A 21,824-nucleotide genomic window follows, 5' to 3' on the forward strand; every position below is an offset into this window, starting at 1 on the left:
ACGCCACGTTCGGTTATGTCAGCCGAGCGCTGAATCATTGTATTCGTGGTCGCCATCCGAGTAGTTCTGAACTTAACCACTCGGGGCGCCACGGTCTGATCTCCTCCCTAAAGCGCCCTCTTTCTTTTTGTCCCAGAAATGTTTTGTAGCATGTATCAGTGATATTGCCACTCACGTTGCCGAGCGAGTGCGTAGCCGAATGGTTACCGCGCTTGACTCTCGCGCGGAGGCTCCGGGTTCGATCCTAGAAAGCGGGCTCCTCTTTTATTTATTCTTTCAAGTTGACATTCACGTGAGTTCGAGAACCTTGTCGTCTGATCGACTTACCAATGTTCTACACGCCGAATATTCTACGCTGAATCTTCGAGAAACCCACGCAGGTGCAAAAGGTGCTTCGAGGGGCGGTCCGGAGTCAGTCTCGCCCCAGCGCCCGATCCTGCTGTTTCGCCGACATCGACGCCTACGACGCTAGCCTTTCTCTATTGTTTTGGGAATAAGTTCGCCGCATGAAACGTTTAGTTTCTTCAGTTATTCGCCGCGTCATCATTTGTCATTCGTGACGGTATCCTGCTCCTTACAGTTGGACTGCATAAAATAGCCCTACGGTACTTTTTTTCCGTCTTGCGTTGTTGCGTGCTAATAAACCATTCTGGTAAACCAGATGTGCGCAGCTGTTTAATTTTCGTTGTCACTGACGTCGATACAAATGACGCAATGCGGAAGTATCTTCAAAAGTAATTGAATTACATTTCTAAGTATTTGTACTCTACTCAAGATACTTTGCAGTGAATATAACTTGTGTAGTATTTTAAAGACTTTATGAAACAGGTATTTAGCAGCTTAACTTAAATACTTTTATCGAGTATTTTGTCCAACACTGGTTTTACTACCTAACTGCATGTCATCATTATGTGCATAACTTCTGCACTTGATTTTATAACACGCTTTGACTATTGGAACCGTCGGCGTACCGGATACCATGTGAGGAAAGGAAGCAGCGTTAGCACTGGCGCACATTGAGTATGTAGATGACTAAGCCATATGAAGGTTGAAAGGTCAATTATTTATGACAGTGCACGTTAGCTTAAGTGATAGTGGCGCAATAAGAAGTCCAAGGTATATATATGATCAAACATTTATGATCTTAAAGAACGCAAATATAGTCAACGCAAGTAGTCACTATATGTTTGTTTCTTGAGCGCATCGTGCTCTGCCTTCAGAGCAAATCCAAAAGAGTTGCTTTTTATTGTGTGGGGAGATCATTTTAGCGATGTAAACTTTCGCTTGAACCGCTTATTTATGAATTTAAAAGAAACTGTACATTATGCCTGATCGCATATGTCTGTAGTCATTCTATTTTCTTAAGGTATCCACTTTAATTAATTTATTTAAGCACACAAATGTGGGCTCCCCACTTGAAAAACGTGTCAAAGACAGCTTGTGAGTGCCTGATAGATAGGGTGACCACCTTCCCGCTAGCGAAATGCGGGACATGCTGACCTTTAGGAGGGGGGGGGGGGGGGGGGGGGGGTAACTGCAAAAAAGAACTTAATGCGCAGTCGGGCTGATGGAAGTTTGCCATGCTGCCTTTTAACCCGAGACTGGAGCAGGTGGATGAAAATTGTTTTTCCGCCTTCTGCCCCAGTCTCAGGTGAAAAAATAACTATTCGAGGAAATTTATCAACACGTGCCACGAAAAACGGCTCTGCTAGCACATTTGATATCCTGTGTTGTCTGAAAGCATATTATACAGCTGCAAATTGTATTGCAGCAATTAAGCTCAAATAATTTTCTCTATACAAGTGACATTGTCTGAGTTAAAAACATATAATCGACTGCAACACAACTCGATGCATCAAAAGGATAGAAGAAGCAGTAAATCTTTTATGACTTCTTGTTTCCTTTCGATTGGTATTTTTACCAACATGCTCCTACACAAAATTCGAATTTTACGTTGTTGTTTTTGATCGTTGTGAGGTACATGTAGTCTTCTTGCCTTGTGTGATCGTCTTTACTAAAAAAGAAGAAAAAAAGCTTTCCACAGCAATCTTTTCGCATTGACGCAGCACGATTCGAAAATAATTAAAATAATGTATTTTCAACTTTTGGGGAGCAATCTTCCCTTGCAATATTTTGCCACCAAGGGAAGAGCGCGACAGATCTCCTGCAAGAACGACGGTCGCTTCCCACGATGCTTGGATAGAAAATGGTGTAGTATTGCGATTCACACATTCACCAGCGATCTCCGCGCTTCTCTGTGCCCCGTTTTTCGGCAGCGCCATAAGCTGCGTAGTGGGTTTTACGACAATGTGAAATGCGGGACACTTTGAAAATTTGGGAATTTCTTACGGGACGCGGGATACGAGCCCTCAATGCGGGACAGTCCCGCGAGTCGCGGGACGGGTGGTCACCCTACTGATAGAAACGCCTGTTGCACGCAATATGTAATGCCGTAACGGAAATCGTATGAGCAGTGGCGTACCAACTTGTTTCTGAGGGGGGGGGGGGGGCAAACCACCCCCCCCCCCTCCACCCCTCCACCCTAAGGGCCGGTGCCCTTGGTATCCCTTGGGCGCCACCGGCCAGTGTTTGCCCTGCCCAGTTGCGGCTGTTTCAGGGTGGGAGGGGCAAAACACATGCCTTGCCCCCCCCCCCCCCCCCCCTCCCCCGGGTTGGAGCGCCCATGCTACACCGTGGCCCATGCGTATGAGAAAAAGCCCACTCCTACCACGCGCGCCACTGGCTCAGAGCAGGCTTTCCAGAAGCAGCGTCTCAGCTAAAACAGGGCCAAAGAATGCACTGCCAAAGCTAGCGCACGAGCGATGTGGCGTCCCAAGTCGAGTCTCAAGCGCTCGCGCACTCCAGGCTTGGCGGGCATTCTTTCACCCAGTCTCAGCTAAGATGCTATTTGTAGCAAGCCGGCCCTGTACTTTAGGCAACGGCTGTAGATACAAGGGGTGTACCCTATTGATTTGCGCGGTATTTATTGTTGCCGATATCGGCTACTTAGAGGTCGGTAGATATGTCCACTTCTTCTACATACTCCCTCTGAAGGGCCCGCAAGCTTGCGTGGCGCAGAGAACACGAAAGGTACATTGTACCTATTCGCTACCTTCTTGAGGTTGTGGGACGCTTTATGTATATATGGCACCACTTCTGGTCTACACTTCCTTTGTGGCGGCTCTGGCCGCGTCCTCTGCTTTTCCTTGGTCTTCTGGAGCAGCGTCTCAGCAACCGCCGTAATGACCGAGTAGGGGAAACCGGCAGACTTCAGCCTGGCTACCTGATCATTAAAGCTTCTGTGCATAGAGTGTGGACACGACTTCCTGAGGGCGGACCCTAAGCAGAGGGATGCGATGGCTCGCTTAACTGTTTTTGAGTGAGCCGAGTCATACGGCAGCAGCCCCTTCTGTACTCGAGGGTTATAACGCCAGCATAAATGATTATTTTTTTAACATTAGTTTTATATCCAGGAACTGGACTGAGTCATGGGTTGGAAGCTCTTGTGTAAATGACAGGCCCAACCCATGAACATTAAAAGCGGTTAAAATCTCATCTACAGAGTCGTCATAACCAAGCAGGTGTTTTTTTTTTTAAAAGGATTAAAAAATCGTCAACGTATCTTAAAACCTTCAAGACACCGCCATCGACAAAGTGGTTGACTAAGTTCCGATCAACGTGCGCCAAAAAATTATTACAAAGCACTGGGGCCACACAGGACCCTATGCAGATGCCCAGGCGTTGTATGTAAGGTCTGTCTTCAAAAGGAATAAAGGTGGAACTGAGGTAAAACTCCAACAAAGACAGGAAGCTGTCCACAGACACCCCCGTCGTGTTTTGAAAAGCCACTACTCCGTTATCGTCTATATACTCTCGGACGAACACACATCCCTGAGGTACTGAATAAAACAGATCCTCAACGTCAAGAGAAAACATGTACCCGACGGGTCTCGTTTGTTTTAAGTATGACGTTACGTCTTCCGCATTTGAAGTTGCAAAGTGATCCTTAATTTTCAGTCCCCCCAACTGCTTCAAAAGAAACTGGCTTAACAACAACTGCCACGCCCCTTTTATATACGTATATATCCCCATAGCGTTTATTCTAGTTTCCAGGATTTAACCTTTGGTCTCAGTTGGTCCTGGCTGGCACACTTCGGTGATGATCATGATAATGATAGTAATAATAATAATAAATAATAATAAAATGCGCGATTTTAAGATGTTCCGTGCATTCTTCCGTTCATCAAAAATTTCCTCTATATCTTAGACGGATATGGACAATTAATGCCGGCTTTCGGAAGGACACTTTTTAAGATATCACGATTTAAAATATGATTTAGCTCAGAGTAATTTTACAACAATTAATATCATACCGTATTAGTACCAAGTATTATCTAACTTTTTTTTTTTACCTTTTTCCTGTCTATAGGTTGTTCACATGCGTATTTACTACGTCTAAGAGTAAACTCCATCGAGAAAACATATACTACAAGCCGGCGACAAGTTTCGCCGAGCGGCGTTCAGTATGCGCGTGGAATCAAGAAGAGAAAAATTGGTTTATCGAACAGAGCAACAGGCTAATCAAACTAAAGAATGCAGGGGAAGTGTGGCGATTGCACGAGAGAGATATATCTTGCTATACAAGCCAAAATCGCAGTATAATCTGTTTGCAGGCAGCCCTGCCACGTTGCATTTCAGGGCTAAAAGGCAAGAAGGTAAAAACAAAAACAAAAATTGGCCTATTGAGTATTTTATCGCAGTCTGTAAGGGTATTGTTCTTCCGTACGATGACAATGGAATTACTGGAACGCTAGCAACATTATGGAAACAATATGTGATACGTGAATCGCTGACAAAGTGTCGACTTTCCTTGCAATATGGTTTAAGGTCCCGTGCTGTTTACTGCACCACTATATGACAAACACATTAAGGTGCATGTAAGAAGTTACTTTACCATGACTTGGTTAAATAGGTCTGTTGATGACGCCATAATTAGTAAATAAATACACCGACAAAAGAAAACGTAACTCCAAAATTACTCTTTATCTACAAAAATACAGATCTAATAAAACATACAGCCCTCGTCTCAAATTTCAAAGCAGACTGTGCCGCTTTCACTTTTTACTTTCATGAGCACGTAGTGAAAGTGTAATGGTGCAACCAGGTTCCGCAAACTCTCTAGGGTAGAATTGCACTTGCAGCACTATAATCGGCGCTGTAAAGTTCGGCTTTAGTTTATGAAAGACGTCTTCTGATTTATTCAAACTCAAGGGCAACATATGCTAGGGTACTTCGTTTTTCGGGTTTTATATTTTTTGAAAATCGGGGGGTAAAGATCGCGCGCTATTTATCAGGCTGATAATCGAGGAGAAATCGGGTGTTTCTGAAGCCATTAGGAAATCGGGTTTTCTAGGGTGCTATTTATGAAGGGCAAGTATACCTGAAATGTGTTACAGCTGCACTAACAAAAGTCAACAAAGTATATGATATAGCAATGGTGCTCGGTCTTACATTAAATTTCTGCCTTCTGACTCATTCTGAAGGGAATATATGCAGAGGTAACGCAAGTCGAAGAAGCTTGTTATTATCAAGCGAGTGACCGAGGAAGCAGTTCTGAAACAGATCCAGAATTGTTCTTATTTTCCATAAGAAATCGGGTTTAACCTGATTTTCATAAAAAGCTTTTCGGGGTTCAAAATTCGGGTAATATCGGGTTTTACTCGAAAACAAACAATCCTAAACATATCTCGCCTATCTCCAAGGCCGTGGGCTGTACTGCACTCCCAGGTTTCTTCTTCCTTTACTTTCTGCTTTCCCCTTTTCTGATTTATTTTTACGCTCTTTTTACTTATTTTGCTCTTTTTTTGGGCGTGACACCATTGGCTCCATTCCGCACAACAAACGATGCTCTCTGTATTTATTTTCTTTTTCAAACACCTTCTACTTTTTTTTTTTTTTTTTTTTTTTTTTTTTTTATATAGAACGAGGTTGTCTTTTTCACGCATACACATGGTGCGGATACTCCTCCAGCTTATTTGGAACAAAACTCGGGATGACTCTCAGTAAATCTAAAATAAAATAAAAAGTGTGGAAAGAATAATTTGCCGAGTCATGCCCGCACCCACGGAAGGTCGCGTTAGGCGGCTCTAACGACAACGCAACCCATCGGTATTGAAACGCAAAGCAAAAACTAGCGGTTCGATGTTCCTTTTGGCGTAGAGTTGTTGTTTGCGCAAAGAATTTATACAAGGATTTCAATTTATTCCGAAGGGAAGTTTACCTCTTTTTGCAGTTAGAATCAACTAAAATCTTGTCATGCATCTTCAAATTTAAGGTTCGAAGAGGTATCTTAAAATAAAGGTTTCTGAGCTTACATAAAAAAATTAACAGGCTAAAACTGTTGTGTCCTTCGTCCCATGCCTGCAAAAAATTACAAAGATTCCTGAGTAGACAGTAATGTAGTCATAAAAGGTAGGTCGGGTTACCGCATCCCCCCACCACCGCCCAGCGACGCTGTGGCTGCTGGATGAAGTGCGAAAAGCTATGTTGTGTTTGTTTGGGGTTTTTTTTTCTGGTAACCGCAAAACGGAGAGTTCTGATTGGAGCTAAGAAGCTCGTTTCTGATTCGCCAAATTAAGCGTCTCCAGAATGCTGCTAAAAAGGGCCGGAATCCGGAGAGGAGTCTGAGACGCTGCTCTTCCCTTCTGCGGTCATAAAGACGACGGGGAGTTGGGCCCGCCGTTGGAACGTCATTGTTCCCTATCGGATTCAGTTGGTTTCGGTGTAGTGCACCGCGTTGCGCCCGTACGTGTTGCGGTGCAAGTGCGTGATGAAGTGCGCCAGAGAAAATTATCCGACAGACTAGACCAAGACCACGGAGGAGGAATCCACACCCCCTCTGGATCAGCGTCGACGGCAGATAAGACTTTTATCGTCACGTGTACTTTGTTGGGTCCGTTTCGCTTTGAGGTTGTTGAGCTACTGTCTTTTTGTTTGTTTGTTCATGAGCTCGGGTCGCCCGGTGTTTTTGCGAGACCTCGGTTTTGTCGTCCTAAGAAAGTAGTAAATGTCTTTGATTTTTATCCTGTACTCTGTGTTCGCCTCCCCTGCTCACTTTTACACCAGGCGTGGCCCTATCGCCTGTCGACCGGTTGAATCATCTTTTGTTTGTACATGAGCTGTGGCCTTTGTTTTTTTTGTTTTTTTTTTACGTTATTTTTAGCAGCTGACAAAGAGGCCCATGGCGCTTGTGACAATCTGAGGGGGGGGGGGGGGGGGGGGGGGCTGGGCTGAGTTGGTTGGGATGTCCATGACTTGGGGTGCGAAGGGGGGGAGGGAAGGAGGGTCAAAAATGCAGGCTGAATTTCTGGGGGGAGGGGGGGGGGGGGCGGCTGAAGCCCCATAAGCTCCCCCCTCTGGCTCCGCCACTGGTCCATACTTTTACTCAACAAATGCTCCACGTTATTACACCAGCGTACCTATTTACACCGAGATTTCTTTTAAAAATTGATTTTGAGCTCAATTTAAGAACCTGGTCGGTTCAGATTATCCCTGCATATTCCATGCGCTTTATTTTTAGATAATGAACATTTATCTAATGGATTAAAAATTGGGTCCCATAATTTGAGACCTGCTAATCTGGAACAAGTTGGTGAGGTTTTTGAAATGTTATTTGAAAGGGCTTAAAAAAAAAACGTTATTTTTTTAAGCAGTCTGGTTGGGACACGTGTGTCAAAAAATTAATTCTGCGCGAAAAGCTTTCTGCCTTTCCACTTTGGTGAAGAAGGAGCACTGGAGCTGTAGCTTCCGTTCTCGGCGGTGCTGCTCACTTCGCCGCTCATTCCGTTCCCACTCTTCTTACCCCCGAAGAAATGTTGCCGCGATCTATGAGAGACGGTGGCAAGCGGACAACCGGCAAGCACAACGGATGGATGGATGGATGGATGAATACGGCTGAGCCCTTTAGATCGGGCGGTAGCTTACTCCACCTAGCCATTTTGTTTTACCATTTAAACTTAGAATATTTAAATGTGAAATCTATATTCACTCCGCAGTGCAAAGAAAGTGAGGCTATGAAACCCCCTTGCCATCAGTGAATAAGAAAATACCTAGTTTTCTCTCGATTTCTGCCACCGTTCACTTAATCTTTGCTTGGCAATCTCTGCAGTCTTGAAATCCACCCTCCCTTCGCTGTCTCTAAAACCCAATGACTTTATTAAATCTATGCTGTCTTCGATAGGCATAGGGTGAAGCCCTTTACAGTAGAGTATCATGTGCTCAGCCGTCTCGTCCTCCTCTCCACAAGCAGTGCACACTGAATCCATTTCCTGGTACTTCACTCTGTATGTTCTGGTTCGCAGAACACCCGTCCTTGCCTCAAACAACAATGAGCTTCCCCTAGAATTGTCATAAATGCTTTCTTTGGCAATAACTGTTTTGTTTAATCTATAGCTTTCCAGAGCCGTCTTTGTCTGCCTTCCCTCTAGCCACCGATTTCTTTCTGTGGCCTTAACTTTCTTCTTAACTGAGACTTGCTCTTCCGTATCTTCGCTATAGCCCAAAAACTTCCCTCTTAATTTCCTAGTGCGCTGTCTCCACTTTGTGTCTACACTCCTCATGTATAAATAGCTGAAAACCTTTCGTGCCCGTTGCTCCCCATCCATTTGCCTCAACCTATCCTCAAATTCTATCTTGCTCACCGCTTCCCTGCTCTCAAATGGCGCCCATCCCATGTCTCCTTGTACTCCCTGGTTTGGCGTTTTGCAATGTGCCCCCAAAGCCAGTCTACCTACTCCGCGCTGTTTTATTTCTAGTCTCGCATGCACTTTGGATTTCATGCATAGCACTGCGTTTCCAAAAGTCAAGCCAGGCACCCTGACCCCTTTCCAAATCTCTCTCACCACCTCATACCTGTTGTAATTCCAAAGTGCTCTATTTTTCATTACAGCTGCATTTCTGTTGCCCTTACCTATTATATACTTTTCATGCTCTCTGAGATATTCTGCCCCATCACATATCCATACTCCTAGATACTTGTATTTACTAGCTCTCTCAACTGTAATATTCTGTATCTTCAGTCTCTCAACTTCATCCTCGTTAAAAATCATGACTGCTGATTTTTCGCTACTGAATTCTAAACCTAATTCCTCTCCTTCCCTACCACACATGCTGTGGACTACCCTACAGATGCTCTGGACTACACACTGGATAGCTACCGCCATCTATGGGCGACGGCAGCAACCAGAGTTTTGTGTCGACATTTCTTTGCGGGGGACGCGATCCTAGGGAAACTGGCCTGGAAAAAGGAATTTTTAGAGCGATATTGACGGCGCGAGATGCGATTTAGTTGGTAGTCACCTCCTTTCCACTTGCTTCCCTCTCGGCATTTCTGGCGCATGGAGGGGTGGTGGATAGGTTTCGAATTAAAACTTGTGTTTGGGCGAGTTGGTTCATACTGATTTAAAAGGTTAAAAAGCGCAACACAACAAGGACAATAAAGACACGACCGTCCTGTCGTCTTCGTGTCTTTATTGTCCTTGTTGTGTTGCGCTTTTTAACCTTTTAGATCGGCTTCGCTTTCACATTGAGGTGGAAAGAGCGAACGACCACTCCGTGACGTCATGACTTCGCGCACAGAATTTCAAATAAATCTCTGCCGTCAATATTGGTCTAAATTTTTTTTTCGTGTAAAATTTATTTCTTGACACGCGTGTCCCAAATAGACTGTTAAAACTGTTTTTTTCTTTTTCTTTTTAGGGACTCTTTAATAAATGTTGTGGGTACAAATAAGCGGGTGTGGTGAAAGTGCCAAGTATTTTTCTTTTATTAAATAACAAAAAAGCATTGTTTAGATATACGTTCTTACTCTACAAGATATACGTTCTTACTCAAAAAAGCCACCTCTCATCTACGTTTTTATTTTTTGTCGAGAGTCATCTAGAGCATGCATCTATTCCTTCTCCGCTTTCCCTTTTTGGACATGACAGGCGATAAAACACACGCACGCGCACGCACGCACGCACGCGCACGCACGCACGCACGCACGCACGCACGCACACGCACGCACGCACAAAAAAAAAAAAAAGAAAATCAGGCAGGCAGAAATGGTGTATCCGACCGCCCGAGCACGCCCATTGAAGGGACAGCGGGAACTGTCGCATGCTGCGCGTAAAGCTATCCGACGCCAGCTGTTTCGAGGTTTGTACGGGCCGATATTTAGGAACCAGTCCTGTTCGCTGTCTCTCTGGCCCGGGCCCGCCCGCGGCCCGCCCGCGGCCCGCTATTCATTTCCGACAGCTGGCCACGCCCAGCGCCAATTTTCACGGGCTCGCTGAAGCCCGCTTTATTTTCTCCCAGTACACAGCGCGCAATGCTTCTCCGACCCGTTCGACATTCCAAATCTAAACGTCAGCTACATCCTGATGAGGGTGTTTTCACTGACGTAATTGTGACTCCCATTTTGTTGTTGTGAGCCGTTTGACGTGTGCCGAAGGCGAGCATTCCAAGGATTTATCTAGAGCACGGAAGCTTAGAATTCTTATCACGCTGACATCTTCTCAACAGGTTGTGATGTAATCCTTCATATTAATAATCTTTTTTTTTTCCAAAAAACAACAACAAAAAACTAACAACAAAATGACGAATTGACGTCACGTGAGAGCTCTGTATATGGCAGTCCTAAATCAATCAATCAGTCATTTATTTTTTTCAAGTCAAATCCAACAGACAGACTTGAACGGTCCTCAGGCACAAAAGGCAAACAAGTTACCTGACGAGGTGCAAGCGGCCGGTAAGGGCGGCAAGGTGGCAAACAAATAAAACACAAATTCCCCATTGAAAAAAAAAAAAAAAAAACACTAAAAAGATAAATATTTCTGCATGCAACTGTATCATATTTGTCTTGAACGAAACTGGTTAATTTCTGTGTAGGACAGACCAACGAAATAAACACTTCGTCGTTATGTCCGTTTTTTTTTATTGTTTTTACGTTTTAGGGATGTCATTCAGCAGCTCGGCTACGTTTTTTTTACCTTTCTTCACTAATTCGTTCGTACGCTGCCAACGTTACTAAAACACTCAGTTGGGAAACACGCCGTCGAAACCTGGACCGCTGGCGTCCACCGAGACCGAGCTAAATACGACAACAGCGCCACTCTTTATCATTTGTCTGTACTGTGGTGACATTGAGCTTTTAGAAAGCATGTTTTTTGCGTAAAAACAAACGGAAAAGACTCTTTTTGTATGAAATTTATTGGAGTTTAGTACCAAATGATGGGCGCGTGATGTTTTTACCATCTTTAGTTCGCAAGGTTTTGCCGAACAATTAATATTGTTTTTATACAACCATGCCTCAGCGGGCCTTTCAGGTAGCGCGTCCTGACCTAGGTGCATTTTAACGTCGCAACTTGAACGCGGCACGTCCGCCGGGGCGTCGGGGTGGCACCCCTGTAACCTCTACCGCTGTATCTGTTCAATCCATAAGAGAAGTCACGTGCAGTTCCTCGACTAGTGTTCGTCATTAGCTCGGTGCTCGGAGACAGATTGGGGCCATTTTTTTAAAGCTGTCTGTATGGGAGTTTCCCAACTGAGTGTTTTAGTAACGTTGTATGCTGCTTTCATTCCGGGCCGAGGTGGCTGTTGAATTTTCGCTTTGCCATAGCCCGAGACAACGCCAATCCAGAAGTAGCCAGGCAGTGATTCCTTGTCTTTTAGTAGTTTCAGTAAATCCTAAGTTTTTTTACACGGGTAGTTTAGGCTTTGATACAAAAACTTAAATGTTTGTGTGTGTGTGTTTTTTTAGCAGGCAGTGTAGATCTGTTTGTACGAGTTATCGGAGGCACGATCGGCTCGTCCCATTCTACTACTACTAGTCAAATGATCCGCTGCCCCGGCTGCCCCCGCTGCCCATGTTCCAATCCAATCCAAATTACGCGTGTTTCGTCATTCGCGAGGTTCATGCGAACTGTCGACTACAGCGGGCTGGACTTCAACGTTTTGAGTGAGTTGAAGCACGTTTGCGAAATATTTGCTGAATATCCTCGTTTGCCTTGCGCGGGAAGCTAGGCGGTTGTCTGGGATAGACTGGCCACATCGAAGTAATTGGGGCCGCGGTGGTAAACCATTAGCTAGCTCCGCAACAGCCCACTCTTTGTTTCTTAATCTTTGTTCGTTTTTGGCGGCAACAACAAAAAGAAGTTCCGAGCCGTCGCGTTTTTTCTCCAAAGAGAATAACTTGCTTGGTGTAGCTTCGTTCGCCGCAGTTCACCTAAGTTACTCTGATGTGGGCTTCGAGCGTATACCTAGTTTTATCTAAGTCATAACGAAGTCAAAGGCTAGCATTAAAACTTGGGTTTGGGCTAGTTGGTCCATATTAATTAACGCAGTGTGCAGAGTGCCGTCCGACGGCGGTCTTGCGGAGCGTTTAAGTGCCGTCCAACGGTATTTTACGCCCGCATATGAGCGCCGTCCTACCGAGCAAATGCCTTCCTTTAGTGAAGAATGTCTTGCTTTTTGCACTATGTGGCCGAAATTAGTATGCCCACTTGCGCTGTATTTTTTTGTGTTAAGCTTGCTAATTACACGAGATTCTATAAAACTTCCTTCATAGCAAACAATATCTGGAAACCAAAGAATGACATCCCCGACTAGCTTCTGTAGTGTAATGGTTAGGATGCCTGGCTAGTACTATGGTCTCACAAATATTTGGGTTCGATCGCGGGCCCTACAAAAGAGTTTCGTGATTTTTATTTTTGTATTTTGTAGAGGTTGCTGCCACCACTGGAGGACGTGAGATTTAAAGTAAGCTTTATTTGAAATCACAAATCAGGAAAAAAAAAATATTGTACGGGTTAGGCGAGCTGGTGAATATTAACCATGTTGGATTAACCTGCTACTGGGGTAGAGATGAAACATCAAAACGTAGAAGAGGCAGGAAATAAACAGGATGACATCTTAATAGATGTCGTCCTGTCTATTTTGTTGGATTAACCTGAGACTGGGGTCGAGAACTGTTACAAGATGAGCCGACAGATGGCGCCACCACCCAAGGCATGCGGTGGCGTACGGGCCTTCCCCCTTCCTCTACGCCAGGAGACGAAGAAACCGGCGAGCATGGCGGACGCAGATACCGTCCACGTTGTAACCTTTTGTCAAGCATTAAACTAGTTACGTTCGATAACACGCCTTTTTGAAACATGGTGTCAGAAGCGGCAATAGCCAACGCTTGAGCTACGACCGCCACGACCACGGAAGCAAGCATGGACAGGATCCCGCCGCCGCCGAAGTTTGAAAACGCCAGCAACGCTGCGGAACAATGGCGCACGTTCAAACAAGCCTTCACGCTGTACCTGAAAGCGACCGATGCCGCTGGAGCATCATCGGAAAGGCAAGTCGCACTTCTTCTCACGGTTGGAGGACCAAGCCTGCTAGACATTTACAATACTCTGGACTTCGGAGAGTGTACGGAAGCGAGACCGCACCCTGAATTTGACTTCGACCACGTTGTGAAGCTACTGGATGCGCACTTTCTGCCGAAGCAGAACGAAGTGTACTCACGTTACGTCTTCCGCATGCGAGTACAACTCCCCGACGAGAGGTTCGACACTTTTCTGACCGACCTGAAACTGAAAACCCGCGACTGCAATTTCGGAACAGAAAAGGAGAAGATGATCCGTGACCAAATCGTCTGTGGAGTAAACGACGAGAAAGCACGTGCGGACATTCTGAAACTAGAGAAACCGACGCTCGAAAAAGTAGTCAAAGTGTGCCTAGCGCACGAGTCGACGAAGCTTCAAATGAAGGTGTTCAGAGAAGGCACCACGGTCGCCGAGGAAGTCCACGCAATGAAAGGTAGCAGCAATCGCCGCCGACAACCACGTGCCGACCGAGAGAAAGACAAACAGACTGCGTTCAAGCAACCAGTACAGAGCTGTAAATACTGCGGCAGGACTCACGAGCGCGCAAGACAAGCATGTCCAGCATGGAACCAAACCTGCAACAAGTGCAAGAAGCGGAACCATTTTGCAGCGGTATGCAAAAGCACCAAGACCGTCGCCAGTGTGGAGGAGCACGACGACGACTCAACAGAAGAGATACTCACGGTGCAGGACGGCAAAGCAAGCTCGTTATTTGCAACCTTGACCGTCAATGAAAGAAAAGTCAAGTTCCAAGTGGACAGTGGAGCTGCAGTGAATGTTATCAACTACAAGAGTGTGACGCCCAGACAGATCGAGCCAACCTCGACAACCCTGCGCATGTGGAATGGCACGAAAGTCATCCCATCTGGCAAGGCAAGGCTGAAGGTGACTACAGCCAACGGGCAGAAACACGTCGTTGACTTCATTGTGGTCCGTAACGACTTCACACCCCTCATAGGACGCAAGACAGCTGAACTGATCGGGCTAATCACGGTTGACTACGACCTGGTTGCCAGCGTTGGTGAAGTGAACTCAAGAGACCACATTACGAAGAGGTACCCCAATGTTTTTGGAACCTCTGTAGGCTCTCTGCCCGGGACCGTACACCTTGTGACCAAACCAGCGGCATGTCCCAAAGCAGTGACAAGTTGCCGAGTCCCAGTGAACATCAAGCCTCAACTCGAGACAACTATAAGACGATTGGAACAAGCAGGAATCGTCAAGAGTGTCACGGAACCGACACCTTGGGTCAGCCGAATGGTCATCGCTACAAAGAAAAATGGTGAAATGAGAATCTGCATTGATCCTCAGGCTCTCAACGAAGCCTTAGAGCGGGAGAGGCACCCCTTACCGATCCTGGATGACATTTTGCCTGAAGTCGCAAAGGCAAAGATATTCTCGAAGTTGGACCTACGAGACGGCTACTGGCAATGTATCCTGGACGAAGAGTCTAGCCTCCTCACCACCTTCCAGACACCAATGGGACGCTACCGATGGCTACGCCTCCCATTTGGACTCGCTGTCAGCAGCGAAATCTTTCAGAAAAGACTGCAGTCAGCTCTGGATGGACTGAGTGGTGTGCTGTGTGTGGCAGATGACATTCTAGTATATGGTATCGGCGAAACCGATGCAGAAGCGCGCAGTGACCATGACAAGAAGCTGGAAAACCTGCTGCAGAGATGTCAGAAGATTGGTGTGCGACTCAACCGAGACAAGACGGAGCTGCATCGCACAAGTACAACATTTCTGGGGCACCTGCTGACAAAAGACGGACTACGTGTTGACCCTGAAAAGGTCAGAGCCATTCAAGAAATGCCCCCACCAACTGACGTCCAAGGTGTGCAACGCTTTTGTGGAATGGTCAATTACCTTGCACGCTTTCTGCCAAAGCTCTCCCAGGTCACAGAACCGCTCAGAAAGCTGGTCATCAACAGTGAACCATGGGCATGGAGCGATGAACAAGACAACACATTTCAAGAGACAAAGAACTTGGTAGCAAGAGCCCCAGTGTTGGCATATTACAACCCGCAGAAACCGCTGATGGTACAATGCGATGCCAGTGAACGTGGCTTAGGAGCTGCACTCCTTCAAGATGGACAGCCATTATCCTTTGCGAGCAGAGCTCTCACGCCTACTGAAGTCCGGTATGCGCAGATAGAGAAGGAGATGCTTGCCATAGTCTTTTCGTTGAACAAATTTCACCAGTACACTTTCGGAAGACTGACGACTGTAATCACAGACCATAAGCCACTACAAGCCATCATGAAGAAGCAGCTGGACCAAGTTCCAAGAAGACTGCAAGGGATGATCCTACAGACTCAACGCTACAACATTGACCTGCAGCACCGACCAGGAAAGGAACTTCTACTGGCCGATACGATGTCACGAGCATTCTTGCCAGACGACCATTGCGAACAGCAGCTTGAAGACATCAACGTGGTGAACCACCTACCTGTGCGAAAGGATACTGCAGAGAAGATCCGCAACGAAACCCTGAGGGATGAAACCTTGCAAAAGCTGACAGCAGTGATCCTAACAGGATGGCCACAGGAAAGGCACAATGTTGCACCAGAAATCAGGATGTACTTCCCTTTCCGAGACGAACTTGTCGTGGAAGATGACATTGTTTACAAGGGACAACGACTGGTGATACCAAAAGCACTCCGTGGAGAGATGAAAGAAAAGCTACATTCATCACACATGGGTATCGAAAGCACTCTACGACGTGCACGTGACAGTATTTTCTGGCCGAGCATGAATGCTGAAATCAAGGACCACATATCAGCCTGTAATGTGTGTCAGAAACATGCACCAGCGCAACAACGAGAGACGCTGAAACCACACCCGAGACCAGACTTTCCGTGGGAACGTGTTGGATGCGACATACTGGAGCACAAGAACAAGCACTTCCTAGTCACAGTGGACTATTACAGCAACTTCTGGGAGGTCGACCAACTCAACTCGTTAACATCTGCCCATGTGATACGCAGACTGAAAGCACACTTCGCAAGACACGGCATCCCAAGTGTTCTGATCACAGACAACGGCTCACAGTTCGTTTGTGAAGCGTTCAACAAATTCTCAATCGATTGGAACTTCGAACATGTCACGTCCAGCCCACGATACCCAAGATCGAACGGTATGGCTGAGTCTGCCGTGAAGACTGTCAAAATGCTCTTAAAGAAAGCAGACGAAAGCAATGGCGATCCTCAGATGGCATTTCTCGACCATCGTAACACGCCGCTGCAACACATGCATGCAAGCCCTGCACAGCTCCTCATGGGTCGACGCACACGCACATGTGTACCAACGACAACTAAGCAGCTGCTGCCAAAAACTGTCAGTGCCAGAAACCAGTTGGAGCAGAAGAAACGAAGGATGGTTTTCTATCACGACAAACAGGCTAAAGACCTCCATCCTCTGAGCATGGGACAAGATGTGATGGTTCTCCCAACCAAAGAAGCATTATGGACAAAGGGAACCATCAAGGAGCAATGTGGTGACAGGTCATATAAGGTACAGGTTAGTGACGGCGTGCTACGCCGCAACAGAGTGCACATACGAGATGTACCCAGTTGCCAACAGGCTGAAGCAGATGTCCCTACTACTACTCAGGACGATCGTGGGCACCACAGAACACCCCAGGTCAAAAGTTCCCCTCAGCGCGAACCAGACACGACACCAGTACCTGAGACGTACGAGCCTGACCACCAATTCGCCCCAATCCATACCCCTACGCGCCCAAAGAGAACAGCAGCTCTACCAAAGAAGTTTCAAGACTTTATTGTGGGGTAGTCCCTACTTAAACAAAGGAGGATGTTACAAGATGAGCCGACAGATGGCGCCACCACCCAAGGCATGCGGTGGCGTACGGGCCTTCCCCCTTCCTCTACGCCAGGAGACGAAGAAACCGGCGAGCATGGCGGACGCAGATACCGTCCACGTTGTAACCTTTTGTCAAGCATTAAACTAGTTACGTTCGATAACACGCCTTTTTGAAACAAGAACCAACATCAAAACATAGAGGAGACAGAAAGTAGACAGGATGACATCTCCATAGACATTGTCCTATTTTCTGTCTCGTCTACATTTTGATGTTTCTTGGGAGTAACTTGGCAGTCTAAGCTTACACTGTCTAAACATCTAGCGACTAATTTTGTTTCGTATGGTGCACTGTGCAAGCTGACTAATTCGCCTTGCAAGTTAGTACTGTACTTTTGGTACTTTTTTCGAGTGCCTGTATGACCACGCAAATTTGCAGAGTGATCTTTGTGATAAAAAGTTGCAATCGCAAAGTGACATTAACCATGTATTTCTTCTGCTGTCCTCATTTGCACAAGTATTGCTTTGGATGACCAGTTTTTTTGTAGTATATTTTAGTGCAGACAACGCCGTGTTGAATAGACTTGTTTGCTTTGCGACAGCCGGGAGTTACGAAGCTTCCTGTGTAGCTCGTGAATGTACTGGCAGCCATGGTCTAAGGTTGAGTTCTGAATCAGTTCAAACCGGTTTGCACTTGGCAGAACCAGTAGGCGAATTGATATTTCGTGCGCATTACCGAACTGGAGCGGAAATACAAGGCTAACGCAGACCAGAATAATGACCGGTTCGACACCCTGACCTAGGCTGCGGCTGTTTCTGGATGCAAAATTAACGAGTACTTTTATCATTTTCTGCCTTCCAGAGCACTGTGTGATGTGAAATAACTTCTCGGTGGTTGGCACCCCCTCCGGGGCATTGGCGACACGTCTGTTTGTCTTCTACAGCACCCTCCATGTACATCTCCGTGCCGTTCCACTCAAGCTTCTGCAACGATGGGAAGAGCCTCTACCTGCCACAGCGGCAGGTGAGTGGTGGAACTTCATTCGTCAAACCAGGAGTTTTTAGTGAGTGGACCCTTTCTATATTGTGGGGCGGCAAGGCAAGCCTTTCGGCGGTCGAACCGTGCGATGTGACCGGGATGTGCGAGGGTTGTTTTGGCGGGAGCAAGTCCAGGGTAACGGCCTTTTTAGAGTGGCCCTGGGCTTAGTGTCCAAAGCGATGACCTAGAACTGCCATCTCATATTTCTTATACATGGTAACACACACGAGTTGGCATGCTGTATCCACAGGGTACAAGGTTTCTGGTTGGGGTGACCGGACATCTTGTTTTGGCCGGGGCAGTCCCATTTTGGAGGTATATTTTTACTGTCTCGTCATTTTGTCTTGTTTGGGATGCTTGTTCTCTTATACTAAATTTGGAATTCTTCAGTTGGCAACCTTCCTTCTCATTGTTTAAAAATGAAGATGAAAGGCAGTTTTGCTCTCAACGAAAAACTTGGGAGAAATGTTAGTTTTTACTTTGAACTGAATGGTGTCTAGTAATAGAAAAGCATTTTTCTGCCGCCGTCTCGAGATGGTGTGGTATTCTGCGGAGCACCATCCTCTTGAAAAGTTTGCCGACGCTCAACTTAAGTGTGATCGGGCGGTGGGAGCCGAGTTGACTAGCCGGCTTGCCCGGCTTCGGCGGTGGGACGAATGTGGCTGTTCTCCACTCGGGGGCGGAGTGGCGCCGGTCCCGCGCTCGTACGGGCGCTAGAGTGGTCCGGGCAGGGCCTCTGGGTCCAAGTTGTGTGGGGCCCAGTTGGTCAAGTTGTTGGTCACGTGGTGGCGCTGCGAAGGCTTCTTTCGGCTCATAATGAAATACAGCGTGACTAGGACAAAAACAAAGGGGTGAGAAAATGCAAGACAAGCTCATGCAGCATAGCCTTAGTTGCTTTTGCGCCATAAAACCGCAATCTATCACGAGACAAGCGCTGACTAGCAACTGATTCCAGTGGTGGAACTGCTGCGCCATTTGCGCCAAACTGCACCAGAACGAACAACCTGCTACATGCTGCTCCAAAAGCTGTATTTGTGCACAATTTGCGCCAAAAGGGAGCTGTTCTCGAAAAAGAAGCTGAAAGTGTCTCGCACGTTGCATTGTTGGCGATGCCACTGAAAATGAAGAAAGTAGTTTTTTTTTGTTTTTTTTTTCGGATGCCCAAGTACTTTGTGCAAAGAGTAGGGTTGCACGAATATTCAAATTTTCATATAGTAGTTTCAAATGATGCACTATTTGATATTGTCTTAAAAATTATCTGCGATATTCACACTTCTTTAAATGTTTGCGTTGAATTAGCCCCCTTGAGCGCGCTTCTCCTCAAGTGCCGGTGTGCTGCGGAGAAGCAATACCCACGGAGCTAACACCGCAATCTCTCTGCTCTATTCACAGCAGCGGAGTCGCACGCTTAAGTGAAAAACACACCTTCAAAGTCTGGTGCAGCACGTGCCTGGTATATTAAGAAAAACTAAATGTTGTGATTGTTGATACTCACATTGCAGTAAAATCTTCAAAATTTAACTGGTTATTTTGCGAGGGTAAATGTTAGGCAGCGATGTTCTAACAACATGTGCTCATTATTTGTGCTTGTTTTCTTTTTTTTTTTTTAACTTGAGAATCTAAGGAACTATTGCATAGAGAAAGCACATTAATAAATCCCCTTAATTAGGTGTGGCTGGGCTCCTTCATAGGTCTAATTTTAGGCAAAAATCTGCCGTTTACTTGCCATCCAAATATAGGTATTAAACTTTCTGAGGCCACAGTCTGTAAATATAGCTAAATTAAATTTAACGGATCTCATAAGTGGGCAATACGAAGCTTGGGAACAATTTTCGCGAGTTCAGCTAAATTTTCGTCTAAGGGGCGATGCAATGATTTTTGGACTTTGACCAATTAGTTGCAGAAATTTATCTGAGTCACCTATAAAACGAAGAACAGAAAACTGTATTTCTTTACAAGCTCTAGTTTTTATTTAAAAAAGAAAAACAAAACAAATCGAAGGTCAAAGTGCCTCTCAACTCTCCACGTCGCCTTCCGAGTGACATACTCTGGGGGATCACGTGGTTTCTCGTTGGGTTCTCTCTTCGAAGTCCCTACTCGCTTCCTCCGCGATTGTTGTCTTTTAAAGGATTAGCGTCGTCGAATGTCGCAGTGAACAAGTGACACAAAAGACAATTCGCCCCGGGTGTGACGGCGAGTGTAGCAGCGGAGGGGGACAGGTTTTGTTCACTTTCGCGTATCCCCCCGAGCACATCACAGATCAGTTCCGTTAACCACCACAAGCGGCTGCAGATCGGCAAATATTTTGTTTTCTTCTTTGCGATTACGCACCGGAATAGAAGTTGTTCGAGATAAGGTGACGCGTTTTTGGTCACTTGTGCGTGGACAAACAATATAAAAAATACAAACTGCCAATTCTCTCAACACTGAAATTGTTGCACTACCTTTTTAAGCATGATGTAACAGTAGAGAAAGGTGCAGGAAATATTCAATATTTGCTTTAAAAATATTCGGCCAAGACCACTATTCACTTTGAATTTGCTTCGAACCCAAAATCCATATTTTGTGCATGTCTAACGAAGAGTTATTGGTTTTTGTGCAAACAGTGCTCACATCGAGCGCAATGAATGGCTTGTTAAGAGAGACTACTAAATGCCGGCTAACTTCATTACACGGTGGTTCAGAATCAGCCAGCCGCTGTTCCAGAGAGACAGACACAAAGCAATCCTTTTCAACTCTCAAGAACTGTTTGTTTTAGAACAACGTTATCTTTGTGATGCTGAAGTACGGCATCTTGGTGGCTTGTCGTAGGTTGGAGTTCTTCGATTCTAAAGCGCTCGAGCTCCCAGAATGACCTGGGCTGCAGGATACTTCATTGTCATTTCCCTTTGTCACGATCACCCTCATTACTCTTGTACGTGATGAACAGATCGCCATCGATCTGGATTGTTCCCGCCTGGCCTTGCAGGGTCCATCCAAAGTTCATGTGTACTTCCATCAATGTAGGGCTCAGACGCTTGACGGATCTTGTGACTGTGGCCCAGTAGTAGTCGGCTCCTATTAGGAGGCTAATTCCATTTTCAGTGTGGGCACTTCCCGAAGTGACGGCGATGTTCATACCCTCCTTCCTCATGTGGGCAACTGCAGGTTCCGACGGAGCAGTCATGATGTCTGCACAGATGCGTGTGACTCCCAGTGCTTCTACGCAGACCTCGCCTCTATCGTACTGGCTCCACAGCCAGAGTTCCACCCGTTGACACTTTGTGTGCTTTGTGGCTGCTTTGTCGCCGAAGGTGAAGATCTGGAGTTCCTCCTCTCCTTGCACCTTTAACTGCAACTTCTCGGAGACTCTCCGTGGAATGAACGTGCACCTTGGTATGTCCTCTACCCACGCCTGTGTTGTCTGGAGGAGCACCTGTGTCCTTTCTCCTTCAGCATGACGGTCTCCCACTCCAAGAGAAGACTGCAACACCATTGCTCCGTGGATATCTTCATCTGCTGTTGACGCTGCGTTCCCCTCTTTTGGGGCAGTGCGGATGCTCGCCCAG

At 46.2% G+C, this 21,824-nt stretch overlaps 1 protein-coding gene across 1 annotated transcript; it reads left to right on the plus strand.

Moving 5' to 3' along the window:
- Positions 1–13,014: 13,014 nt before the first annotated feature.
- Positions 13,015–21,130, plus strand: LOC115308649. The gene is made up of 3 exons (XM_042289691.1): positions 13,015–16,208; positions 16,689–16,937; positions 21,035–21,130. Exons 1-3 carry the CDS (start codon positions 13,257–13,259, stop codon positions 21,128–21,130), a joined length of 3,297 nt encoding a protein of 1,098 aa, XP_042145625.1. The 5' UTR covers positions 13,015–13,256.
- The last annotated feature ends 694 nt before the right edge of the window (positions 21,131–21,824 follow it).

Source organism: Ixodes scapularis, unplaced genomic scaffold (genome assembly GCF_016920785.2).
Source record: "Ixodes scapularis isolate PalLabHiFi unplaced genomic scaffold, ASM1692078v2 PGA_scaffold13__105_contigs__length_92229423, whole genome shotgun sequence".
NCBI lineage: Eukaryota > Metazoa > Arthropoda > Arachnida > Ixodida > Ixodidae > Ixodes > Ixodes scapularis.